The sequence below is a fragment of the Manacus vitellinus genome, unplaced genomic scaffold (genome assembly GCF_001715985.3).
Source record: "Manacus vitellinus isolate BGI_N305 unplaced genomic scaffold, ASM171598v3 scaffold_27_pilon, whole genome shotgun sequence".
Lineage (NCBI taxonomy): Eukaryota > Metazoa > Chordata > Aves > Passeriformes > Pipridae > Manacus > Manacus vitellinus.
In genome coordinates, this window is record NW_021940039.1 from 7,950,516 (window position 1) to 7,961,882 (window position 11,367).

The 11,367-nt window shown below is 48.9% G+C and overlaps 2 protein-coding genes across 2 annotated transcripts in view; one reads left to right on the forward strand and one right to left on the reverse strand.

The window, feature by feature from the left end:
- ASTN2 (astrotactin 2) overlaps positions 1 to 11,367 on the forward strand; it is a 272,653-nt gene that overhangs the window by 159,209 nt on the left and 102,077 nt on the right. The gene's annotated exons all lie outside the window — the stretch shown is intronic.
- Positions 6,253 to 9,112, reverse strand: TRIM32 (tripartite motif containing 32). The gene has a single exon (XM_029960529.1). The coding sequence runs from the start codon at positions 9,046 to 9,048 to the stop codon at positions 7,105 to 7,107; it is 1,944 nt and encodes a 647-aa protein (XP_029816389.1). The 5' UTR covers positions 9,049 to 9,112; the 3' UTR covers positions 6,253 to 7,104.

An 11,367-nucleotide genomic window follows, 5' to 3' on the forward strand; every position in this document is an offset into this window, starting at 1 on the left:
GGCAGTGCAGAGGGGACCAGTGCTGTACTTAGCTCTTTGATGGCCACAAAATGCTATTGGAAGGACATTGAGGATGTTCAGGGCTCTTGATGATACCTGGGGAGATCAGCTTGTGGACTTAGAAGGCGTCACAGGAAACCCAGGGCTCTCTGACACAGAAATCCCAGTTAGCCAAGAGAAAGAGCTTGCTGTTCATGATAGATAGATTTTATTCCCTGCTTCTCCACTGATTCACCCTCATTTTGCCAGTGGCATAAGGCAGATCAGAATAAATACCTCCAGCTAGACAGTTCTGGATGCCTTCTCTACTCAGAACAGCTCCAGCCTGCCGGGCTCCCCACTGCTCACCAGCCCATTCCAAACTGTTCAGTGCACACACATATGCATCATCTCTATTAAATACAAAAGTAGGACCAGGGTAACTGTAATTTGTTAGTGAACAAAGCAGGTCACAAGAGGAGGGGAAGAGGAGAGGCTCAAACTAATTGGAACGACACCAACTATGAGAAAAATGCACATCGCAGGGTGTTTGCAGCATCGCACACAATTATTTTAATATTTTAATCAACTTCGTAAATCAATCTCGGGGCCTCAGGAGGAGGCCTCCGCCAATAAAGGCACAATCTGCGCATGAAACCCTAATTGAAAACATGGTTTTGAAGAGAAGACCACGCCGCTGGCAGCTGGGATCAGGCACTGGCTCTGTGCTGAGGCTGGAGCCGCCCGAACGCCGCGCTCGCCGCCGGCACGGGAGCCTGTGACGTGGGTCTGTGTCTGCAGAGCATTTCCCTCAGCCAAGTGGAGGGGAAAGGGATCCAGCTCTGGCCAGGGACGGCACAAAGTCAGTGCTGCTGTCACTGCTGGCATGAGCAGGTTGCTCTGCCCAGAGGAGTGCCAAGTGTTCCCCTTCCTCCTGCAGGTGGATGAGGTGTGTGCTGGGCGGAGTGAGGTGCCTGCCCTTGTGTCATGGTTTGAGCTCAGAAATCCAAAACGTAGCCCCATACTGTGAAGAAAGTTAGCTCTACACCAGCTGAAACCAGCACACCTTGTTCCTAAGGATTTGAAGGAGGGAATCCTGCAAATGAGAGAGCCAAACAGGCTCTGTGGCAGTGCTGTGCACACCGAGTACTGTGTTCTTCCAGGGCAGGCATGGGAGCATCCCCCAGGCTCCCTCCCAGGAACAGCTTTAGTCCGTGACCAGACCAAAGCAAACTCCAGTTTTATTTCACGCAGAGTGATTAAAAGCCCATTTTTTGGGTCTGCTTGCTCTGGCTCTGTGCAGCCAAGCAATGCTTTCACTCATCGAGTGGCCTCCGAGCGGGAACCTTGAGATCGACCCAGCCATTGATCTGTGCCATGGGAGCCCACATCGGTTTTCTCCCCCGTGGAAGGCAGCATTTAACGCTGATGGCACCTCATTAAGTTCGTACCCATTGTGTGAGCATCTTTGTTTGGCAGCTGGGACACACGTGGTGCCCTCAGCCACATCCTGCTGTGTGCAAGAATGTGCCGGGCCTGGTGGGATGGAGGGAAGTGGCTTTGTCGTGGCTCCTGTGGTGCTGTGCTTTGGATTTCTGGATAAACCAGTGTGGAGAACGCCTCAGCATGTTGGCTGCTGCTTAGCAGTGCCTGCATGGCATCCAGGCTTCTTCCTTTCCCATTCTGTCCCCACAGTCACTAGGCTGGGATAGGCAAGGTATTGGGAGGGGACACAGCCAGGGCTGCTGACCAGAATTGGGCTATTCCACACCAACATGCACAGTAATAAAACTGGAGGTGGAGGCTGGGAGTCACCCCACCACAGAGACTCAGAAAATGTACAGGAGGAAAGAGAATGATCCCTCCATCCAGTAAATCCACCCGCCGTGAACCACTTCATTCACTGATAGAAGTTTATCAGAGACGTGGTTACTCCGTGGCCCCTCAGTCTGGCTGGATAAGGAATAGGAGATGGTTAGGGAAAGGGAAGAGCTGCTCTGATTGCCAAATCTGGCAGCCCCAGCGAGATTTCCCCAAGAGCTGTTCTGTCTTGCTTGTTCCCAGTGGAGAAGCCCAGCTGGGAAGCGGGGAGGGATGCTGATGGGCTCGGGATGTGCTGTGCATGGACAGAGCAGATCCAGAGGGTTTCACTGCCCAGCTGATAACGTTGCTTTAGGTCTGCAGTGCAAGAAATGTTTGTTTTTCTTGCATTTCCTGTGATCTCTATCTAGAGTTTCCTTGGCTAAGGTTCCCTGGCCACATTGGCACTCAGCAAGCTGAGCCTGTGGCTGCTACAGATGTGAAAGATGTTCCCTCTCTGTAACAGATCATTTATGGAAATAGTCCATGGAGGGGCTGTGTTCTGGCAGGTCCTGTCACAACCCCTAAGGCTTTCTGGCCCCTGCCCTCCCAGGTACTTGCTTCTCTTCTCTTGGACTACATGCCATTAATTGCATTTACCTTTAAGAGGTGACAGTTTTCATGTTTTCTTGTAAACTCAGCAGTTTTGACAAAAGATCTTCGTAAATTATATTTCTCTTCATAAATATCCTTATAAAATTAAGAATAGAGCCTGGAACTGCTAAAATAGTAGTCTATATTCCTCTGAGTAGGGTCTGTGGGTCTCTCCTGTCCTTTCAAGGCTCCATTCATCTCTCCTCAGGTCTGATAGTGCCATTAACACAATTAAGATTGAACTAGTCCATGGGAACCTTTAGTTTTCCTTTCCTAGACACAATTAGGTGCATTAAGAAAGCTGTAAGGAGAGTTTTGCATCTGTTAAAGGAGATAATGAGTTTCCCTTATACCTGCTTGGTGAGAAGTAAAGCGTATAGAATTTCCCTCTTCTTGAGACCTGTCCCTATAAACAACCACTCTATTACCTTTGTAACACTCTTACTGGCTTAGTTTATGTCATTATATTTATTTCCAACCCTCAGATTTTGACATTTTGTTCAGAGGAGGTAAAAACAATCTTAACTGGTTGCCGTGAAATTTAGTTCAGTCTACAATATGTGCTGTGACTCAGACAGCTAAATGACCTTATGCACTGCTCATTGTAATCCAGAATTGTCAGGCAAGTCGAGTAATTAGTTGTGCAAAATGAAATAACTTTAAATCCTCGCATTGAGTAATGACCCAGAAAAATCACTTAAGCTATACAATACAAACCACTCAAAGCATCTGGCTTAATTTTTATTTTTGTAGCTCTGCCCCCTCTGATTGAGGAACAGGCTCTCCCCCTCATCCCTTTAGGAACCTTAACTCCTGTTTTTGCCCCAGACAATACCCATGGCTTAGTTTTCCTACCCTAAGAAACCAAAACTTGTGATAAAGTGGCAGGGTGGGTCTAACAGCACCACACAGCAGCTGTTCTGCAAGGATGGAATGTGTTTGATAAACCAGCAATTCACACCAGTTTAAAGTGCTGCTTCCCATCACCTGGGATGAGCCCAAGTGATGAAATCCTTCACCCAGAGCAACAAACCCAAAAGGGTGGCAGGACCAGGGGAGAACCTGCACGTGCTGCTGGTGTGCCTGTTAAGGAAACTTCCCTCTCTGACCATCCAGGAGCCTCCCTGGCCATCACAATGCACCACCTGAGCTGGGATCCTTCACAGCTACACCCCCCACACTCACCCAGCCAGACCAGGTTTCCTCACTGGTTCAGCCCCAGCTTTCCCAGAGCAGAGTCTTAAGACATCTGGATCCTTAAAATAATTTAATTATTGTGCAACAACAGAATGACAGCCTGAGCTGGTGCTGCCCAGGAGGGACCAGTGGTCTAAACACAGGGAAGTCTGGGGTCCAGCTGAGCCCTCAGCTCCTGATGTGTCTCCAGGTGTTCCTCACCTGATTGTGCCTATCCCCAGGCCCTTTGTTATGCAAAGGGCTGGCAGTTCATGGATGATCCAGGCACACAGGGATGGAACCTTCAGCCAGGCTCCCATGCCCTGTTACCAAGCACTTGGAGCCACTTCAATTGAAGCAGGCCTTTGAAACATCAGGTACTGCCTATGGTGACAAGGAAGATATCGCCCTTGTGGGAGTATCAGAGTGGATTAAGGTTCAAAACCTGAGCATTTGCTTATGAAGTGGGTGAGGGAAGTGTCAGGTAGAGTTCCCTGATCTCCTGCCAAGGAGATCAGATTTATCCTGTGCAACCTGAGAAGAGGGGTCCTGTAGCCATTGTGTTCCCAATCTAATCCCCACTGGCTGTAAAATCCAACCTGCCACCAAAGAGAGGAGATGTAGTGTTTTAATAAGAAAATGAGCCGTTTGCAATGCACTTTTAATTGGATCAATTTTTCCTTTATTACACAATCTTTAAAAACCAAACACATACGTATGACCAGACAAGCTCTTTCTCCAGGTACAGGAGCCAACTATTTCAACACAATCCTTAATTACTCCTTGTTTGGCAGACGATCACAACACCGTGTGGGGGGCACGACAGCAAAAAAACAGAGCTCTGCAAAATCATCTCACAGTCACTGTTGAGAGTTTTGTCAGGGGACATGCAGACCCTGGGCAGGGACAGCAGGTTTCCTTTTTCCCTTTTCTGCCTGAAAGCCCAGACCAGAAGAGCTGCAGGCGAGACACAGCCCCAGGCGCTGATTGCAGTGTCCTGGCCCACCAGTGCATCACAGGGTAGTGTTATTTTCTTTAATTCTCTGAGTGAGAAACAGATGACAGACGTTTTGTTTGAACTTTGTAACCAGGAACAGGCTGGGGTAACCAACTGCTCAGTTTGCTGGACCAGCTTTTTATGTCCCTTCAAGCACTCCAGGAAATGTTATTGCTAGTACAGTGTGCTGTTTATTGCAAAAAAAAAATATCCATGGGAACAGAAAATGACAGAGGTACATATTATCACAGATAATATTGCTTCAGTTATTCAGGTCCACGGTAGCTTCCTGCTTGGAGCAGTTCTTGGAAGCAGGAGAAATGTTTAAAAGACATCAGAAGGAGAGGAACTGCCATTGCAATAATACTGGAAAAATGCCTCCAGTTACAATGTCATTAACTGCAGCATGGCCCAGTAATCGTCCTCATTTCCCCAAAACACACATGCAAGGTGGGAAAGGCTCCCCAGATTGCTGTCACATGCCCCCTTCCCACCCAAAAGAAGAGAAGCAGAGAGTATAAATAGTGATGTGCAAGTTGGCAGCCTTGGCAAACACAGGGAGCAGCTCAGGAAGGGAGGAGGGTTCAGTCCCCAGGGCTCCCTCAGCACCATTTACCACCTCCTGCCTCAGCTCCCTTCTCCACAAGCTTTTTCCAGTGCATTATAGCAAGAGGAATCAGAAGTTGCCCTGATTGGAGGGGCAGCTCCATCACACAGCTGTGTTTGTGTGGTGGCCCCTTCAGTGCTCTGGCTGAGCACAAACAGGAAGAAGAAAAAAAACCCGAAAATCCCACCAAAATCTGCTCCCAGCACTTCTTCTGCAAACCCTGTAACTGCCAAACACCCATCTGGAGCAGCAGCAGCTCAGAAAGCCTGTTTCACTTTGCTGTTTCATTAGGGGAGAGTATATGGGAGCTTAAAAAAAAATTCACCTGTTGCAAACATTGTAGGACAAGTAGCAAACAATTTGCTGGAGCACGGCAGCCACCATAAAATCAGCTTTTATATTGTCTGTCGTGGCCCCAAATTTGCAACTACGTTGTTGATAGCAACAAATAAATGCACTGCAGTGTAACTATTATCTGTGGCAGATTAACATGCTACCACTGTGCCCTATTTAAATGCATCTTTCCTTCAATAAACTATTCTGGGCGAGCAGCACCACACTGAGGTACACATTTATCAGCCAGGAGAGTAGCACTGTGGGGGCCTTGGTTCACACAGCTGCAGTTTTGTGCTTCATTTGGCCCAAAGCCGTGATGAACAGCAACTCTGGTGCCTGCTGGTGCTGTATAAAAAAAAAAAAAAAATCTAAAAAAAAAAATATCTGAGGAATGTAGTGTTTTGCTGTGCAAGGGAAAAAAAAAGGCAGTGCATCAATGGATGTGCTTCCAAGTATGAAAAAATAGAAGTGAAATAGTCCCCCCCTCCCCATCCCTATCTCAGCAGTGAGTAACTTGCTCATAGGAGGTGCAGATGAGTGGAAACCTATTGCTAAATGCAATGGTCTGGAATGCAGAGTGGTGAAGTGCAGGTGAACATACAGTGTGTTGCATTTAATCTCATTTTCTACAATCTCCCAGTCTCATTTCCCCAGCCCTTCCCCTCTCCCCATGAAATTTTAGATACCAGGTACACCTTCCAAAGACAGTTTCCAGGATACATTTAATAATAAAACAGCAGTAAATAGCAACCCTAGGTTTCCCCTCAGGTTTTTTTTTTCCTTCAGCCCCCTCCCTTTTTACCCCCTTCTACCTAGCAGGACTCTGAGTAGTAATAAAACCCCTCTTTTCTTACTACTCAGTAATAAAGAGGGCAATTTTCTGCCTCAGCTTGGTCTCCCACGATTGCACAGTACTCACTACACATGGAACAGACTCAGCTCACAAATGGCACGACGGGGTGATCTCCTGAACACCAGAAAAACGGGAGAGAGACAACTGTCCCTTGTCAGGGTGGGAGTAAAGCTCCATCTCCTCGTGGTTGATGAGGGCTATTTCGTTTTATGCAATCCCAAATTGCTCTCTCTAAGAGTTGCCCAGACAACTGCTACCCAGTTCCTTGCGAGTACCACAGAGAGAGAGGAGGATTGCCTCGCTAGTCCTGTAAGGGAAGGTGATTTAGAGCAGTCACTCAGCTTTTATGGCACAAAGAAAGACACTGGTTAAAAGTTGGGGGTGCAGGAGATGTGGCATAAGGAGGTGAGAAGGTTTATGGAGTGACCAGTCACTTGGCAAGGAACCAATTCTCCAAGGGATCGATCCCTTCCTTTGCGCTTGTTCTTACTTGTATGGATTTTATATAAAAAAAGAAGAAGAAAAAGCAGACCACCACCACCACAACAGCTATTTTGTTTCTAAACACAAAACATGATGGCCTCTATGCCAGATCCCCTTCGGTTATGGCAGAGTCTTCCTGAAGGCTTGACACTTGTTGGATTGCAGGGAGGCTGGAAGAATGTCTGCTGCCAGGAGAGGCTTTGCTTACAGCCATGCCTTTTAAGGGGTGGAGTATCTTCTCAGGTGGTAACTGTAGATCTTAATGCAATGATCCCAACAGTCCAGCACCAGGAGCTGCCCTTTGGGAGTGATGGCAATACCGACCGGGCAGGTGAGTCCTTCCCGGATCAGGATGTTATAGCCACCTCCCTTGGGGAAATGCAGGATTTCTTTACGGCTGCTGTCAGCAACAATGAGGTCTCCCCTGGCATCGACACACATCCCAGCAATGCACCTGAAATCCTCGTTCTCCGAGAAGAAGTGGCTGATCTGCCGCCCCAGCTGCCCGTCGGGGCCAACGGAGCCGATGGAGAAGCCTCCTTCTAGATGGTGCTCGTACTGCCGGTTCTCCAGGTTGAGCCCCAGCCCCTGAGTGAAGTAAATGGTCCCTTCGGCGTCGCAGGTGACAAACTTGGGGCGCACCGCGCTGCACAAGCAGCTGTACTTCACCACCCCCACGCCACGGTCCACCGTGAAGCACCACAGCTTCCCCCCTTCCACGTCGGTGACCACGAACTGCCCCGAGGGCAGCGCGGCGATGCCCCAGGGCTTGCTCAGCTGGCTCCGGTGACAGGCCACGCAGTGCCCGTCCATGGTGTACACCTTGACAGAGTTATCGTAGCTGTCTGTCACCCCGATCAGGCCGTGGCAGTTCATGGTGACAGAAAGGGGAGTCAAATTGGGCAAGTCTGCTCCGAGGAAACTCAGCACGAAGCTGTCGATCCCGCTGGGGCTCCGGCGGATTTCCTTCAGAAAGCCCTTGCGGGTAAAAACCTGGATTCGGAAGTTGCCCCGGTCTGCCACGAGCACCTCGCCTTGCGTGGTGACGTGCAGGCTGACGGGGAGGTTGAACATCCCTGGCAGGCTGCCCTTGGAGCCCATCTTCTTGATGAAGTGACACTGCTGGATGCTCGTGGCTGCTTCAGGAATCCTTGGCTTGGCTGGTGAGGAATGGGGTGTGCAGCTGGGCTCTTCCTGCACCAGGTCAGGCTCCCTAAATGACACCGACGAGGATGCTGCAGTTTCCGGGAGCGACTCCTCCACGTTAACAGACCGAGGTTTCTTCACCACCTGCCCGATCTGCAGTGGTCCCACGTGGCTCACCTTCAGGAGTTCCACCTCTTGCAGAGTCAGCTCCCTTGGGAGACTGTTTGTCAGTTCTGGTTCCTCCTCATCTGCCGCCTCCTCCAGGAGGGCTATATCCCCCTGCTTTATTTTGGCAAGGAAATAGTCACAGCGGGACATTATCTGCACTTCTGCTAAGTTCAGCAGGTAGGCTTGCTCCTCCATTACCTGGTTATTTACCTTCTCCACTTCAGACAAAGAGGTGGTGAAGAACTTGCGTGACCTGGCCAGTTCCTCCTGGATCTTGCGCTCTTCTTTGCTGTACTCCTGCAGAACTGCTTTGTACCTGGATTGCAGGTCTCTTGAAACACCCTCCAGAGCAGCTTTTCTTTTCTGGAGATCACCCATGAGCTCCCTTAGCCTGGCAAGCCTCGTCCCAAATTCCCTCCTACGCTCTTCAGCAGCCTCTTTGATAGCAATGACTCTGTGCCCTTGGGGCAGGTGTGAAGCCTCCTTGCAGGGCTCACATAAAACCAAGCTGCAGCTCTTGCAAAAGTGCCTCGGCAACCTTCTCCCGCAGACCTTGCACATGAGGAGCCCCACCACTTCCCCCAGTCCAGCAGTGTCGATGATCTTGAGCACAGTGAGGTTGTCAGTCAGCTGAGCCAGGCTCGTGATCCGCGTGATCTTGCTGCAGAACGGGCACCGTATCCCATTGATGCTGTTTGCCAGGAGCTTCTCCAGGCACTGTTTGCAGATGGTGTGCCCGCAGTGCAGGAGCTTGGGCCTCAGGTGCTCCTCAGTGAAGGACTCCATGCAAATGGGGCACTCCAGGACCTCTCGGAGCGCATCCGAGTTGAGATGCGGGGCGGCAGCCATGGTGTTCCCGGGCAGCGTCAGCCGGCGCCGTGCCTTGTGCTCACATCTATTCCAAGGTGCTCCAATTCTGTCCAGAAAGCAAAAAAAAAAAAAAAAAAAGGAAATGTGATTTATGTCAGCACCAGCAGTTGCATATACATGCAATTTATTTCTGACTTTTATCACCCAACCCTGCAGAAAAGAAACCCAGTTGGCTTCTCCACGTTTGGGAAGGATGGATTAGTCATAGCTAATCTCGGAGTGGGCAAATTTCAAAACTAACTTGCAGCTCCCAGTGCGATGAATTATTCACTTGCAACATTTGTAAGTAGCAACTGAAAGAAGTGTAATGGCAGCAATAAGGAAGCCCAATAGATATTGATGACTGAATCATCTCCTCATGGTGCCCATCTCCTGCTGCCAAGCCTCCGAGTTTACATAATTTACTGAAACCCAGGGAGATTAAACCAAGCATTCAAAATGTTGCGCATCAAAAGAGGAACCAGATGGTGCGATGCTTTAGGACATTAATAGATCACCTCTGGAGACCTGCATTCAGATGTGACATCAGATACGAACGAAATAAATGTGGTTGGTTTGCCCTGCTTTGCTGGAGAGCCAAAGTAAATGCTCAAGGTTTCATGCATTTGCCAGGAAGTGAAACTAGCAGGAATGCTTTGTCAGCTTCCACTCCTTGTGGGGGGTGACTGTGCACACTGAAAATACAAAGAGAAGGTGTGATGCCAGTGCATTTCACTGACCTCTGCCATGCTGCACCACGTTTCAACATGCCAATTAAACACTTTGTGTTTACCTTGGACAGATAAGAGCAGTAATGGATTTAAAAGATGACTCCAAACATCCAAACTCCGAACGTACTACCAGTCAGTCCCTGAACTCAGCTTAACTGCATATAATTTCTCCTCATTTCACAGTCTTGCAGCATTGACCTCATTCCTGTCTCCCGGTTCAGTTTTACACCACTCTGGTTGCTGTTCAGCTTCAATCCAGGTTTCTCCACCCTCCCATCCCTCCCAGCAGGGAGCAGATCCCAGCAGCTCTCCTGCCAAAGCAGCCATCCATTCAAAAGGAACAGAACAGGGCTCACATCATTAAGTTATTATTCAGTAGACTGGGTTTCAATACCTTTGCTATTGCATTGCCTTGCCACTAAAAAATAGGGAAGAAAACCTTTTTTCTAGGGGAGAGGAGGAGAAGGAAGTAGTTAGTCTTTGAAATGAAGAGAGGGTGGCAGAGGGATGTGAACAGACAGCTTTTTCTGAGTAATGGCTCAATGCACACAGCATTCTTGCTTCCCTGCTGGGTTTGCCTCCTTCCTCCTCGGGAAAGCTCCAGTGTATTTCAGTTTACCACTTTCTCACGTGCAAGAAAACAACTGCAACAAACAAAATTTTTTTATGTTCGTACAGAGAAGGGGAAAAAAAAGTCATTTAAAATTATCAGCTGCATCCCTTCAGAGCCCATATTTCAGGGAGGGACTCAGTGGTGTGGCAGAATCTGCAAGCACCAAGCTGGGATCTGATCCTCAGTGGTGGCAGGATGAGTATCCCTGGCATCTGGGTGCAGGAGGACTCCAGGCACTTCCTGCCACTGGCACCGAGCACGCTTCCCTTTTTGTCTTAACACACATCACAGCTGGGGAGGCAGAAGCCTGGGCACTGCTGCGGAGAACAGAAACCTTCCTTTGAGGGATGAAAAACCTGTATTTTAAAACGGTTTTTAAAAATGAAACACAGGATACCAGGCTCATTATTCCTACTTTCCTTGGAAACACGTCAAAAGGCTCGCTCAGGGAAGGACGAGGGAGCAGCACAGGCACCAGGTGCTGCGAGTTACATTGAAAGGTACCTTTAAAACAAGTATTTTCATTAAAGAACAATGGCGGAGGGGATTTTAAGTCAGGCTGGGCTTTTCAGACAGATGATTTGTACAATATTCTTCTCATACATAACCCCTTTTGTTGGAATGCCAGCGTGCCCTCGGTAACGTGACATTATTTCTCCCTTTATCTCCCTCTCACACTCGGCTGTGCCTGCATGGAAGTTTCCTTAACAGCAAGTTGTTCTTGCGTATCGGTCCCTCCCAAGGCAGTTCCTCTGACGCAGAGCAGGGTATTACAGAAAGCCTCAGCTGAGGATCAAGCTATAAAACCCGGTGAATTATGCCAGTTTGGTTCCCCTTACGTGCTCAAAAGAAATTTCCTGCCGTGGTTTGGTAGTTTTTTTAGCGAGCGCGTCTGCGGGCGAGGCAGCCGGGCTTCACTCGCGGTTCAGATCCCGTGCCCTTAACGAGTGAGAATAACGGGGTAACACTGCAAAA

Coding starts and splice junctions, on each gene's coding strand:
- TRIM32 (XM_029960529.1), bottom strand. CDS start 9,048: ATGGCTGCCGCCCCGCATCTCAACTCGGATGCGCTCCGAGAGGTCCTG.